Below are 15979 nucleotides of genomic sequence, written 5' to 3' on the forward strand. Positions count from 1 at the left end.
CTGCGGTGGGAGACGAGAGGAACACACAGAAGCCAGAGAGCAGAGACAGGTGTGAGCTGAGCTGCTACAACTTGATTAGAAGAATGAGCGCTAGCTCTGTCAGCAGTGGGAGTTTGAATGGCTCACAAAATACTTAATTCATCCTTCCGTCACGAAAGTTAGAGGTGACATTCTCTGTAGGGACTCTGCTACAGCAGCTGCATAGCTGCATGTGGAAACTAGGCCACTTGCTGCAGCTGAATGCTCTGGCTTTAGAATATGACTCACTGCCGCATTAAGGCAGGAGAATTTCAGGCCAGGACTTAAGTTGTAGACATGCCATGCAGCAGCTGTTTTGCGCTGTGGGTGATATCAATAATGCAGACCAGATTGCCTTACCCTCTATGGATATGATAACGTAATGGTGCTCCGGCAATGTTTTGTCACCCCTGCTACAACATGTGTTTATTTATGTATTGACATTATAGGAGAAGTTGTTTTTCACCACTGTTATCTGTTATTGTAGTTGTACAGAGCAGTATAAGTAATATAGGTAGTATTAGGTATCATTCATAGAGCAGTGTGCATAAGGCAGTATGACCTCAAAAGAAAAAAACAAATGCAAAAGACATAATGACATAATAAGAGGAAATACAAACTTAAACCACCTGTATAGATTTGACAGACACCATTCACACTCCAGGAAAAGAGGATTTTTCTTGATGGCATAGCCCAAAGGCATTAAACTTCCTATTACACCTCAAATTAATTCATTCAGATGGTGTTTTAAAATAAATTGAAAGTTATTTGTAACAATCTCACATTACTACTGACTGAAAACACCTCTAAAACCTCCAAACTTCCCGACAAAATTAGTTTTAGCGCATTGGGTTCATGTGTCTGAGCAATACTTGGGTAGTTTGTAGTGGGACATTCTGCCTTAATTTGAACAGAACTGATGTAAATGTGGACAGGCATTTAAATGATGTCAACCAGTCCAGAGTTCAGTGCTGCTGGAGAGGCAGTGAAGCTGGGCAGGGGGGGGGGGGGGGGGGGGGGGGGGGGTTGGCCCATTGTTTGTCACGCCTGACCCTGTTTGCTTTTCTCTCTGTTGTTGGAGATCCCCCAGGAGAAATCGGTCCCAGCCAGCACAGAACCTCCCCCATGGTTGACAAACACAAACAGCTCTATGGAAACGGCAAAGCTTTTAACCCATGGCAACCTGAACCAAACAGCAGTAGAAAAGAGAGAAATGGAGATTAAACACACACACCTAATCTATATACAGTACCTGTACAGTACCTGTATCATGAATATCAATCATCCATCCAATATTCCATATCTACTGAAAGGCTTTTACAGGATACATGACCTTAATCTCCATGCTCCAGTACTTACGTAGTTTGACTGTCTTTTATAAAAGCTTACTTATAATCAAGCTCAAGTGGAATTTCATTTGTACAGTTTGCATGATGAAAAGAATATTCACCTAATATCACAAACTGAATCTACAGCAGGGGCCCACCTGGCAGCTGTTATGAAATATTTGGATATGAAACAATGTGAGCCTGTCTCTCTGTCTGAGTGCAGGACTTAAGCCCTGGGATTTTTCCCTCCTGTGTTTTCACAGCACTGCTGAAAGCAGATAACCAGTCATGCGAGCTAACTGCCTGGCATACCTCAGTGGTGGTTAGCATACTAGCTGAGCCGGGAGGGGCCGGTGGGCACCAAACGACTGTTTAAAAACAGAGCTGACATCCAATCAGATCTCAGAACACCTGGAGAGACCCAATCAGAGACCCACCATGCAAGTTTGACTTTTTTTTTCTTCAGAACACAAAAAGGCGGGCAAGTGTAGGCACCTGAAGGCTCAAATGACTCATTTTTTTCCATATTCACCAAGCTCCCCACTCAAGGTCATTCACTGAAGCTGCCTTCATTGGAGGGAAATGAATACCCCATGTTCCTCCATAGCTAATGAAGTGCCAATGAGATGCAGTCATAGCTGGGGAAACAATGCTTGTTTTGCATGTGAACATCATCTCCATCATCCTTACAATATGCTATCTTATTTAATTTGTTTGACATTGTTGACATGTTGAATCACATACATGTCTTGAACATGACATACCATAAGGGAGGCTGTCAAGATAATGAAAAACAAGTATGAATGTAGTTAGTAGCAATACAAACAAAATAAAAAAAACTCACAAAAAGAGAGATGTTGTACAGCTTCCAACAAGCATTCTTCATGCTGACCTGAACTCAATCTCAAGCTCTCCCAATACATAGCCACTGCTCCTGAGGCCTGCGATACCTAGCAGTGTTCTTCTGTTGGTAGGGTATTCGTAATACCTGTTCCTCTTTACCTGTATACCTGTTCTTTTTTTTTTTTACTGTTTTATTAATTCCAATGTCTTTCGCAAGTATGAGAAAATGTGTATGCCCTCTTTATTTTTCTATATGTGGAATAATAAATACTTCAAACAGTCTCAATACATGGCGATGTGTTTTTTTTAAACTTAATTTGCTATCGTGCTGTATTTTCAAAAACGCATATAAATCCATCTGATCCTGTACAACTACCATAGATGATTTGAATGAAAGTGTAGGGCTGCCTCATATGTATGCCAAATGTGTTCCATTGTGACACATTTGACCACAGACACAAGTAGTTGACACAGTCTTCACAGAGAGGTGAAAGCGTCTCATCAGATAACTGAGGTTTAAATTTCCTTTTTGTGTCACATACAATGGTGCAACATGAAGCCGCATTATTCCAGTTTTGCGTTCTAGATCATATCTTTGTTCCTGCTTTCAGACCAGATAAAATCGTTTCAGATTACCTTTGTGTAGTGTTTGAGTTTTTTGGGGGTATTTGCATATGTACATGTATAGGCATCTGTGTCAATTAGTGTGTTTGTAGTTCTGCTCGAGTGTGTTTGGTTCGGGGTGAGTGGATGCTTTTTTTAAATTAATTAAAATAAGGTGTAATTTTAAGTATCTGTTCCACAGATGTTATGTACTGGAAAGAGGCGCAAATGTCCATTGGGTCCGGTGTGGTACCGTGTATTGTTGACTAGCGCCATCTGCTGGTAGTAGAGGGGAAATAGTGACAGATCACTCGGTAATATAATCTTTAATGACATATATATGAAATGGGTTTACACAGAACTAGACAGGAATTTCTTTGTCAATGAAATTCAAAGCGAGTTACATTTTTACAACTGAAAACCTCTTCCTAAGAAATTGTCCTTTTGTGGTTCCCATTGTCTGTATCACTCGTGTAAATCATTTACATTGACCTTACATTTTAAAAATTCATGTCTCATTTCATTCTGTCATGTTTTGTAATTATTTAGTTCCATCTAGTTGAATCTGAAATGACTTGAACTGGGGTTGTACCTGGTCTGCCATTTTTTGTTTTTCTTTTCTTTCCTTTTAGCTCTTAAGTTAACTCCTCTTAAATCTGGTGTAACCATGATGTTCCTAACCTTTGGTGCTCACATTGTCTCGGAAATAACCTGTGTTGCTGACGTTCCCTGGAGGCTCAAAAAAGGCCACACCAACGAACAGCCCAGATCCATTAGTTGCTATGCCAACCCCAACCTTCTCACTGGATTTCCAGACCATCTGTGTGAAGTTGCCTGAGAACAGAATGTGATTCTTAATTGGTTGAATGTTTTAACAAATAATAATATATATATATCAAATAATATATTTTACTATGCATATTATTTCTTAAACCATATAGCAACATCTATTCATATCATATGTGTGGATGACAGAAAGTACCTGTCCCTTTTTGGAATCCTGGGGAGGAGAAATCGTATTTCGAACTCTCATCATACCAGGACTTAACGACATCTGAACCTATGATACATATACGTAAATAAAAATGTTTTTAAAAAGGAATTGTATATTAATGCAGAGGCACTCCTCATTCTTAGGTTATAACAAACCAATAACAAAGTCAATTCAGATCGCAGACTGAGAGTGAAAGTTCTTAATTAGAGTGGACAACCATCCAAACGCAAAATAATTGCTGTGGAGCTGTGTGATTCAACGATTGTAATGATTTCAAGTTGACCCACCTTTAGGGGTATCAGTACTGGATCCAGATTGGTACCACAGGCTTTCTCCATGGCCTTTGCCATGGTTACGCAACATCTTTGAGTTCACCAGGAAGGCTGCCCAGTCCTGAGCCTCCTTGGACAGAGAGGGGCAGCGAGACAAAGGCTTTGCCCTGTGCTGTCTACGGTAGCTGTTCATCGTGTCCACAGCTAAGAGACTGAAGTCTGGATTCTTCTGACCTGCACCTGGAGAGAGAGAAAGACGGGAGAGGAAGAGAGAGGGAGAGGCTGAGGGAGAGAGAGAGGGAGAGAGAGAGAGAGAGAGAGAGAGAGAGAGAGAACAATTACTCAACATTGAGAAAAAAAGGTTATGACTGACTAAGAGAGTTTGCTAGAGAACAACTGTCAGAGTGAAAGCCCTACACGTCAGCCTCTTGCTTCCTTCCTCAACTCAGGGCCTATCTTCATCTTTTTCTTTAAAACATTAAAACTTACTTGTAAAAGTTAGTCTGAAGGCTACACCATTGAAATGAAACACATTACATGTATTTCTACTGGTGTTAATTTTGTCAGTAACTTTTTAAATTTGGTCTCAGTCCTAGTCCTGTGTCAAATGTCCTTGTAGGTTTTTATCATATTTAGTCAACCTCAATCTACTTTTAGTTTTTTAAGTTTTAGTTGACTAGCTAAAAGTCTGGGCATTTCAGTCTCATCTTAGTCAAAGAGAACCATAAGTATTTTAGTATAGTTTTAGTCAATGCAATCTGTTTTAGCTACTGCTGCTTGCAATTAACTTGCAATCTAACTGAAACCAGATATTTGCCTCACAAACACCAGCTGCACTGTTAACACTGATGTTGTTTTTAGTTATACACAGGAAAAGATGCCAAACTCCCTGTGTCATTGGCTGGGAACCTCCCACAACAGCAAAACCTCTCACCGTCACATACAAGCACTCATGTCCAACAACCTAGCCTAAGTATTATATTTTGGTGATATATTTGTCACGCCTCAGTGTGGAGGTGCCACCAAAGCCTCCAAGCCCCTGAGCAGCCAGACAACAGACCAGAAGCAGCACAAAAGGCCCTCGGCCCCTGAAAATCCCTCCAGGAAACCCTGCACCAGGTGATCATTGGGATCACCTAGGGCTTATTATGTTTTAGCTACTTAAACCGTGTGTCTAAATAGACTGTGCTGAGTCATGAAGGTTTGTGTCCAGGAGAACAGCATCATTGACACCCCTGTGTCTAAACAGACCATGCTCTTTGAGAATGATGCACAGAACTAAAACTAGAGTCAGTGCACTATTGCTACGGAATTAGATTCCATGCCAATAGTTGGAACATTATTGGGCTGGAATGTTTTTTTTTCCATGTGTATCTACTGTTTCTAGAGACAAACTGTCCATAGATTTATTTCGGTATGGTTTATTCCCATTCCGTAGCATTAGGGAACATGGTGTTTGTTAGCGGAGAGGGTCGAAAAGAATGATTGCCTCCCTGCTGTGGTGAATCCTAGTGCGGCACTGAGTCGACGCGGGGGCAGTAGGGCATCCCTCGTAATGGGCACCTCCAATCGCAAGTGCTCCCTTCGGGGTACGCCTCACAGGACTCAATGTCCGCCTATTGGCGCGCCTACATGACGCTGCTTAGTCAGGGAAGGCCTTTATGTCTAGTCAGTAACTTTGTGACAATTTAAACTGATTAAAGCTGAAGGTAAAAGTCAAGGATTCAGTACACATCTTTCTATAAAGCGACTTACATTGACCGGGAATCTAACCAAAGTCGACTGGATGCAAGGCAACAACACTATTCACTACCAACTCGGGCATGGATTGTAAGGGGTTGCATACTATAAGCTTAATCAACTACACGGATCTATAGCCGAAGTGCCAATCTTATTGCCAAGTAATTCCGAGATGCTTGCCCATCAAATGTCTATACTCCTGCATTCCCCAATCTTGGTCACCAACTTTATTGGGTCACCAAGTATAATGTGTAACAATATATTGTACAATATATTTACATAGTAGGTGTTTGTTTTAGCATTGTACAAGTAGATACTACTAAATAAAAATAGTAGAGTGGAAGTTTTCACCTGTGAGACTGCTCGAGATGTGGTCCCTCCCTGTTTGCCTTGAGGGTAAACTTCCTCGATCATTCCCTCCAGATCCAGCTGCAACACACAATCAACAATGGGGAATCGGAACCATCCAGCAGTTAACTTCACTTACATTCTATTTGATTTCAAAATTCTATTGCTCTATTGAAAAGACACAACCTTAGAAAGCATGCCACGGACACTATAGCTAAAAGGAGCAAGCAAACTTAGTCAAGGCATCCAGGCACAAAGACAGGTGTGTCCTAAATGAGAGACTGTCCTCCTAAACAGGTAGGTGTCCTTAAAATGATACAACTGTATAAACCTTGTCGATACACACTTCTGCTCTCTTTCTTTGATCATTCTGTTCAGAACTAGGCATTTCTTTTTTACACGTACCACCTGTCGCAGCATGCACTTTCACAGAGGAGCCTGCTGCCAAAACATTCTTCTCAAAGTACCCTGGGTTGGATATGTTTCCAGCAGGAAGGTACTGGCCAACCACAAAAGTAGTTTTTCCATCAGTGGCAAGGCCCACTCCTAGTTCTTCAGTACCCTTCCAAACAACTTGGGTGAAGTGTCCTAGAAATGACACCAGAGGGCAGACATGAGTCAGGCACATGTGGAGTGTCAACAATCTATTACTCATTCAGTCTATTACATTCTGCTGGCAATGCTCACCTGTGCTGGACTGAAATCCAGGTCTGCTGAAATTGTAGTCTTTTATTTCACTGTACCAGCTATCCACTGCTTCTTTACCTGCAGAAGATCAGTTGTACATCTGTATTCAAAAGTTGAATGGCAAAATTCAAAGAATTCAACAGAATGACTAATTGTTTTATGTCTAAAGTGATCAGAAATCAAAGCCAATTTGATCACAATGCTAGATCATTCTGTTTGCTTTATTAAATGTTTGTGCTATTTGTCAATCATCATATCCATTAAATTAATTAGGGAACATTTAAGGCGTTTTCACACCTATAGTTAATTTGGTCTGGTCTGAATCAGTTGATGAGTTTGTAAACTTGGAGCGTTTTCCCTTTAGTTCAGTTTCTTTTCAAATATACCCCTTTTCCACCAACAGGAAACGGGTTCCGTTCTTGTTTTTGCACCCGTTCCCTGTTGGTAGAAAAGGGCTAACAGAGAAAAATCAGAAAAAAAACTCCTTCGACCATGGTATACGATCCTTCATTTTGTGAAACAACAATACAAGAATGTGTTTCCTGAAAAAACTGTTTTGTTTAGGCCATTTTTGGACAGGGGCATGGAATATTAGAAATGCCAGAACCGTGCAACTCAAGAGATGACAATGCTTTATTGAACAAATAGTAACCAAATGGTATTTAAAATGTTTAGTTAAAACAAGTGTAGGACACTAAAATAATGGTTGCAACATTACTAATGCCTTTGTGGGGAATTCCAAACATTTCAAAACTAGTGAAATTCCACATATGTAGTGATGTAATACTTAACTGTCACACGTGTAAATAAATACCTGTGAGTTTTTCTGGGACAGAGCTCCAAGCGTAGTAGAGGTTCTCCCCATAGTCTGCCTGACTGTGCTGCATCTTCTTGATGGCCAGCAGATGCTCAGCCCATTTCTGTGCCGACCTGCACAGGTCTCTGCTCATGGCCAGCGGCGAGGCTCCATGCTGCTGTCGGTACACATTATGAGCCACCAGAAACTCCTTCTCAAAGGCGCGATCTGTTTAACACAGAGGAAGAGGAGCTAATGTGTATGTGTGTGTGTGAGTGAGAGAGAGTGTGTGTGTATGTCTGTGTGTGTGTGTTCACATACACTGGGAATACGGAAAATGTGTGTTTAAACACAAAGTTAAATATGTTTTAATAGCACACTACATTTCTGTGGGTAAAATAGTTTCTTAAATAATTACGCAACACTTTGACAAAGGAAGCTTTTTTTAAAATGTGTTAAACTTTTCCACCTATTTTATTTTTATTATCTCAAAAAAATTTAAATGATATTACCACCAAGACGTTAACCTACTCTCAATTTCTTTGTGTGAGCCTTAATGTGTCTCTTCAGGTTTGTGGTATTGTAGCATCATTCAACCTTTTGCCGAAGGATGGAGACAGTGGAGGCCATAGGTAGATGTCTGGAGGTTTAATGCCTATTCAATTACAACCAAGGAGCGGGCAGTAAGAGGTCTCGATCTAATGAAAAATAACAAACCCTTGGCACTTCTATGAATAAATAAACTCTTGTTACGACCCTGGCTGGTCTAGGCCCCGCCCCATGATATTTGCATGCCTGTTCGCTATCTGTCTTTACAACAGGTGAATTGGAACCAGGTGTAACCCATGATTGGTTGGGCTACAAAAGCCCTGATCAGATGGCAGTCGGGAGAGCGTTGGGTTGGTCGTTGGATTTGGATAGAGATTGGATTTGGATTGTCGTTGGTTTTGGAGTGTCGTTGGTTGTGGATTATCGTCGTCGTTTGTTTATATTACCATTTACCTGACTTTACATTACATCTTTTGTTTCTCTTCACAACACTGATCTTCACCACACGTTTGCTATAATTATTAGATAACTATATAAACTTGTAAATCATTAATAAATATATTATTATTATTATTATTATCCTAAATTCTGCGTGGCCTCCCCTTCTTGTTTCGTGCCTTTAGCTGGCTCGTAACACTCTACGAAAAATAAATAAATAAGTTCAATAAATACACTTGCTCAAAGATGAACACATCTCACTCTCAAGTTACTCTTCTCAGCTCTGACACGAATTAAACAAACTCCTTAGAACAAACTCCTGTGAGCCCACCCCTTATCAATGACTGACCTATGACGTCCGCCGTTCTCCAATACTCTATAGCAGACCTGGGCAAAGTGCGGCCCCAGGGCAATTTGCGGCCCGTTGGCTGTCCCTGACCGGCCCGCGGAGGTCAATGGTAAATTAGGAATCAAACGTAAATACCTGTACTTATTATACGGCTCTTCAGAATGTTACAAAAAGTTCTGTTGATTTGAATGGGCCATCCCAACGTTCGCAGGTCTGTAATTTCTTTATATTCACTGCTGCGAAAAATGTATGACTGCTGTCATTGGCAACAGGTTTTGTGCTTCTAATTCACATCTTTCATATCATTCCAAGTAGTCCGGTCATTTAAGGTATCTGAAAGTCATTGAAACTTGAAGTCAGAAGGTGGGTTGCTTGACATTTGCGTGAAGAACTAAACGGCAACAAAATCATTAAAAAGAGGTATTTTGGAGGAATGTCTTCTATTGTTTTGGCAAGTAACCCTATAATATTCCGTAAAAATATATTTATTTATTTCCGTAGGCCTACATCCGTGCGTGTGGGTGTGCCTGCGAGCATTTGCGCTGATAAAAATTGATATTACTATTCATTTGTATACTTATACTATTGCATTGCAAGCTTGCTCTCGTGTGTGTGTGTGTGTCATAAGTATTGGTCGTCTGGGCACACCTTTAATACTGCAAAAACATGCTCATTTTCAAAATCGTTTTTATGAATGATGATTAAATGTTGATTAAATAATGTTGGCGTTTTTACTATGCCTGCACCACATTTTTGATAGCCTAAATGTAACATCTACTCTGAGCAGTTAATCAAAACCATACAATTTAATGTTTTTTTTATTAAGAGAATATTTATATAGAGAGAACTTATATTGATAATTGAGTTCAGCCAGCCCTCCACAACAGTCCCACTATCTCATGTGGCCCCTTGGGGAAATGAATTGCCCACCCCTGCTCTATAGCCTAGGTGAGCTCTCTCTAGCACCAAACAGGAAGCAACAAAGCGGGTAGCCTACAGGAACCTCTCTGGCAGGTACATAGACCCGGGCCCCGTTTGGATAGTCTGTTTGCTTAGGAAGGTTCCTAGCAGTGAAATGACCTGGAAGTATCTAAGTGGCAGCTATAATAAGAGCTGGTCAATTCTCTAAACGCTTTGGAAAGGAGCTTCAATGTTTCCTTTTGTATCTCCTTTAGCATAGGGTACACTGGATCATCCTTTACGAAAGGAAAGGAGATAGTATCGTCCTACAATTCCTTGCAACAGCAACAACAACCCAATCAACAACCGATCAACGTGACCCACGTCAATAACATTAGCCTTCACATAGTTAGTAGCCTAGTGTCAGTGCATTTGGATTCTCGTAGCACCGCAGTTGTCTTTTCCTAAGTTCCTATGAATTGTTCTTGTGCATTTCTACCAGAAGCCTGATGGGAAATAATCTCAAAAGGAATCTAGTTGAAGTCTTGCTAATAGTGACTCTGCAAGATCCCCAGTCTTTGCAAAATCAGTCTATAGTCTGTGACTAAAAACTTTGTGACTAATGACACATTGTCTTTAGATGTGAGAGGGTCTCTGACTTTAGTGTTTTTAAAGTCTTTTAAAAGTCTTCTAGTGTATGGTTAGCATTAGCCATGAAAAAAAGGCTGTTAAAGAACATATTAAGTCATAGTTTTTGTTAATGAAATTAACAATAATTTTCACCATATATTTACATAGTGGGTGTTTGTTTTAGCATGTACAAGTAGATACTACTAAATAAAAATACTAGTGTGGAAGTTTTCACCTGTGAGACTGCTCGAGATGTGGTCCCTCCCTGTTTGCCTTGAGGGTAAACTTCCTCGATCATTCCCTCCAGATCCAGCTGCAACACACAATCAACAATGGGAAATCAATTAGCCTGCAGTTAGCATTGGTATATGTATGGTATATGGTTAGCATACGCCATGAAACAAAAGCTGTTGATGAATATATTTAGTCATAGTTTTTGTTAATGAAATGAACACTAATTTGTACAATATATTGAGATAGTGGGTGTTTGTTTTAAGTATGTACAAGTAGATACTACTAAATAAAAATACTAGACTGGAAGTTTTCACCTGTGAGACTGCTCGAGATGTGGTCCCTCCCTGTTTGCCTTGAGGGTAAACTTCCTCGATCATTCCCTCCAGATCCAGCTGCAACACACAATCAACAATGGGGAATCGGAACCATCCAGCAGTTAACTTCACTTACATTCTATTTGATTTCAAAATTCTATTGCTCTATTGAAAAGACACAACCTTAGAAAGCATGCCACGGACACTATAGCTAAAAGGAGCAAGCAAACTTAGTCAAGGCATCCAGGCACAAAGACAGGTGTGTCCTAAATGAGAGACTGTCCTCCTAAACAGGTAGGTTTCCTAAAATGATACAACTGTATAAACCTTGTTGATACACACTTCTGCTCTCCTTCTTTCATCATTCTGTTCAAACCAGGCATTTCTTTTTGACACGTACCACCTGTCGCAGCATGCACTTTCACAGAGGAGCCTGCTGCCAAAACATTCTTCTCAAAGTACCCTGGGTTGGATATGTTTCCAGCAGGAAGGTACTGGCCAACCACAAAAGTAGTTTTTCCATCAGTGGCAAGGCCCACTCCTAGCTCTTCAGTACCCTTCCAAACAACTTGGGTGAAGTGTCCTAGAAATGACACCAGAGGGCAGACATGAGTCAGGCACATGTGGGGTGTCAACAGTCTATTACTCGTTTAGTCTATTACCTTCTGCTGGCAATGCTCACCTGTGCTGGACTGAAATCCAGGTCTGCTGAAATTGTAGTCTTTTATTTCACTGTACCAGCCATCCACTGCTTCTTTACCTGCAGAAGATTTTAACAAATGTACATCTGTATTCAAAAGTTGAATGGCAAAATTCAAAGAATTAAAAATGTGTCAATTTGATCACAATGCTAGATCATTCTGTTTTTTTTTTTTAAATGTTTGTTCTATTTGGAGCGTTTTCCCCTTAGTTCAGTTTGTTTTCAAATATAGCCCTTTTCCACCCACAGGGCAGGGGTTCCATTCATGTCTGTGCACCCGTTCCCTGTTGGTCCAAAAGGGCTAACAGAGAAAAATCCAAGTGAACCAAAATTAGGCCGCTAGAAAAAACTGCTCTCGACCAAAATGTTCTACCAAATGTTCACTCCACTCATTGGTCAGATGTGTCTGGGGCAAGAGCAAGAAGGTAAAGATGAGAATGTGTTGTAATAGTGCCTTTTTCTTTGTGAGACATGGCTGTGCAATTTAACATGGAGCAACGCACACCTGGCTACAGGAGCCGTTTAGCTCAAACTTGCTGCGTGTACCTAGCAGCTGGTAGACTGTCTGCTTTTGACAAATTAAACAGTCAACCAAGAAGTCAACTGAGGACTGTTTTTCAATCCACAGAGTGGATTTCCTTATTTAAAGACAGTTGGCCTTCTCCCCACTAGACAGAGGTGGACACCATGGCATGCGATACTTCATTTTGTGAAACAAAAATACATGAATTTGTTTCCTGAAAAAAACCTGTTTGGTTTAGGCCATTTTTAGACCGGGGCATGGAATATTAGAAATGCCAGAACCGTGCAACTCAAGAGATGACAATGCTTTATTGAACAAATAGTAACCAAATGGCATTTAAATGTTTAGTTAAAGAAAGTGTAGTAAACTAAAATAATGGTTGCAGTTTTCTATGAATGACGAGTCACTCATTTCCAGCAGTAAATGCCATTTGCAACATGACTAATGCCTTTGTGGGTGATTCCAAACATTTCAAAACTAGTGTAATTCCATGTATGTACCGGTAATAATGTAATACTTAGCATGTAAATACCTGTGAGTTTTTCTGGGACAGAGCTCCAAGCATAGTAGAGGTTCTCCCCATAGTCTGCCTGACTGTGCTGCATCTTCTTGATGGCCAGCAGATGCTCAGCCCATTTCTGTGCCGACCTGCACAGGTCTCTGCTCATGGCCAGCGGCGAGGCTCCATGCTGCTGTCGGTACACATTATGAGCCACCAGAAACTCCTTCTCAAAGGCGCGATCTGTTTAACACAGAGGAAGAAGAGCTTATGTGTATGTGAGAGAGAGAGAGAGAGAGAGAGAGAGAGAGAGAGAGAGAGAGAGAGAGAGAATGTGTGTGTGTTTCAACACAAAGTTAAATCTGTTTTAATACACAAAGTAAAATCGTAGTAGTTTTAACAGCACAATACATTTCTTTGGGTAATCTTGTTTCTGAAATAATTTCGCAACATTATGACAAAGGATTAAGATTTTTTTTTAAATGTGTTTAACTTTTCCACCTACCAAGGCATTGTGCATTAACGGTTTTACCAGTATACATATAACACTATTTAGACATTTACATAAAAATGTCAATAGGAATAGATGACAGATGCATGTACAGACAGATATCGGAGGACATCACTTTGTGAAAATCTTTTTGGTAAAATGAGAAAAAAAAGACTGACCTGCCATTATTCTTGCTTATCTGGCCTTGTCACTTCAGGGTGGAGAAACATGCAGAAGTACACTACAGTTAACACACTGTAACCTGCGTGCTCACTGGAACACACTGCAGAGAAGGCAGAGTTTAACACACTGTAACCTGCGTGATCACTGGAACACACTGCAGAGAAGGCCGAGTTTAAACACAACCTGCTCCACCTTGAATTTATTTTCATGCTCTCAAGAAAAGAGTTTGTTTAAGAAAGCAGATAAACCAGACAACTTGACAACTGACACCTGGATGGGATTGAACAGTGAACACCCATGCACATTTGACGTGGACAAATGGAATACAAACGGCAAAAGCAAAATAAAAGCAGGACAGTTCATTTTAAAACCTTATTCTGTATATTCATATTCAGATAATAATGGCTGGGTAATGATCATTAAACAATTGCACGTTGAAAATCCTCTCCCATGTTCGAAGAGACAAGGATGCTTAACATTTATATGCCCTGAAGGACAACAGCTTTGGCATTAGCCCTAATTTAATTCTGATGATTCTGTAATTGTATACAAAGGCATGGCTGTCTGTTTCATGTTTCACCCTGCGACCTCTGACTGATGAGACTTCATCCGTTTAAAGGCTAATCATTGTGTCTGAGTGTCTCTGTATGGACATTTCACTGTCTCTGTCTGATTCCAGTGCCCAACCATTGATGGGAACTTTTTCATTTCCCCGCATAAATCTCTGATTTGTGATTGTGAATTGAGAAAAAGGTCTTAACTCTAATGAATAACTCATAAGTGAGTGAACAGTCCTAGTCCTAGCAGTTGGTCTCGGTTCAAATCTGGTCTGCCTGGCTGGCTCCATGCCAGAGCCACTTGCTGTCAGGCTACATCCTTGACTGCAGTTTGTACCGTGAACAGCTGGCCTCACATAGACATTGTCTGCAGTTGTCTGTTTTTCTCTCTGTACTCATGAAAGTGTTCTGAAAGTCTTCATGGGGAACTGCATCGTGTGAATAGTTCAGTTAACTTCATGTTGTTAGTCGATCAGTTGACTCATATCTGTTGATTCTAGACACTGTTGTGCAACAGCAACATGTCCTTACTTCCACATTGTTGCACTATGACTTGCACGTTCTGAGGTTATGCCAACTGAGAACAAGGAACACAAAACCTTCAGGAGATCATTACTTTTACTCTATCACTGTCACTGTGGAGTTCAGTGGAAATTGATGAAGGAAACACAGCAGGTTCAAAACACAGATATCACCAATATCATCACAGATAACATTATTTCTCAGAGAAGGAACGTGACACTTATAAATGAAATGAATAGACTGAAGCCTATCATCCAGTCAATGGTACAGTCTAAGGAGTCAACTGAATAAAGCTAAGTGATTTTTTCCTCACAATGTTTTCAACCTGCGAAGACCCACCTACAATCTGCCATCATCACTATTGCGCCTAGTACTACAACTGATACTACAAGAGATACTGTGAAAGTATGATATACTTCATTTAATTTCTGATCTAACATTAGACATGATAAGTGAGAAAGAACAGGACGCACTGTTACGACAGAAAATGAATGAACATTAAATAATTTCAAATCATCAAATCATCGTTTCTTAGAATATGTCATACCTGCACTGTGCTTTCACGGCTAGACTTGTTCTTTGATTCGGTGCCTTGCTTGCTTTCTTCCTTCCCCTGTCTGGAACTGAAACCGCTGTCCTATGTATCTTAAAAAAGGTTGCACGTTTCCTCTGAGGGTAAGATAGGAAGTCAAACATTAGGCCTGTGGTTGAAATTCTAAATGTAATGAAAAACATTATATGTAATACGCATAGATATTATACACATGCACACACACGTATACAGAGACACAAATTGTGTGCAAATAAAACTAACTGAAGCATCACAATCGCACTCATACACAACACACATACACACACATACACATAGACAGAAAGACTGACATGTGCTAGGAACACCTTAACAAAAATCGTGTATCGTTATGTGACACACCCATTACCATGTTATTCTTTTCATGCCCTAAGGGAGAAACTGGAAGAAGGTATTGTGTAAAAGAGTCAGGCCCTGACCTGCAGGTTGATCCATTCGGCTGCGTCTCCTCTCTGCTGCTGATTTGAGAGCGCTGCATTCACAGCCCCTCCTACGGCTGTCGCATTGACTTCCTCCCTCTCACAACTTGAGTACTTCTCTGCTTCACCATATATCTCATCTTGTCAAATCCGTTGCCACAGAAACCCCTGACCTAATACACAGTAGTCCTGCAGCAGGGCAGTGTGACATTAGCCTTCAACAGGACGTTATCTGAGAATGCTTGCAAAAATGTATGCAAATTGTGTCTGCGCATGCAAACACAGATTAAGGTGAAACAGTCAAATCAATTAATGCTGAAAATGTAGACAGTGATATAATTGTTTAGTTGTACACTTATGAGTAATGCATATTTTTTTATTAATTTGCAGTTCTGTGGTATACTATGGTTATGTGACAGATTATCGTCCTATTAGTCGTCATAAATCACTCAAG

At 40.4% G+C, this 15979-nt stretch overlaps 1 protein-coding gene across 5 annotated transcripts; it reads right to left on the bottom strand.

Annotated features, from left to right (window-relative positions):
- Positions 1–2359: 2359 nt before the first annotated feature.
- glipr2 (GLI pathogenesis-related 2) lies at positions 2360–15699 on the bottom strand. 5 transcript variants are annotated; one of them, XM_031577552.2, is made up of 15 exons: positions 15526–15699; positions 15065–15186; positions 13435–13466; positions 12799–13008; positions 11726–11803; positions 11444–11626; positions 11044–11121; positions 10731–10808; positions 7648–7857; positions 6834–6911; positions 6552–6734; positions 6150–6227; positions 4074–4340; positions 3775–3852; positions 2360–3626 (listed from the first exon to the last, which is right to left on the bottom strand). In XM_031577552.2, exons 3-15 carry the CDS (start codon positions 13439–13441, stop codon positions 3469–3471), a joined length of 1686 nt encoding a protein of 561 aa, XP_031433412.1. In that variant the 5' UTR covers positions 13442–13466; positions 15065–15186; positions 15526–15699; the 3' UTR covers positions 2360–3468. The 5 variants fall into 5 exon arrangements, with proteins under 5 accessions (XP_031433412.1, XP_031433411.1, XP_031433413.1 ...); XM_031577551.2 differs by having other exon boundaries at positions 13435–13538; XM_031577553.2 differs by having other exon boundaries at positions 13435–13538; positions 15456–15543.
- Between the last annotated feature and the right edge of the window lie 280 nt (positions 15700–15979).

This window comes from Clupea harengus, chromosome 12 (assembly GCF_900700415.2).
Source record: "Clupea harengus chromosome 12, Ch_v2.0.2, whole genome shotgun sequence".
NCBI classification, from domain to species: domain Eukaryota; kingdom Metazoa; phylum Chordata; class Actinopteri; order Clupeiformes; family Clupeidae; genus Clupea; species Clupea harengus.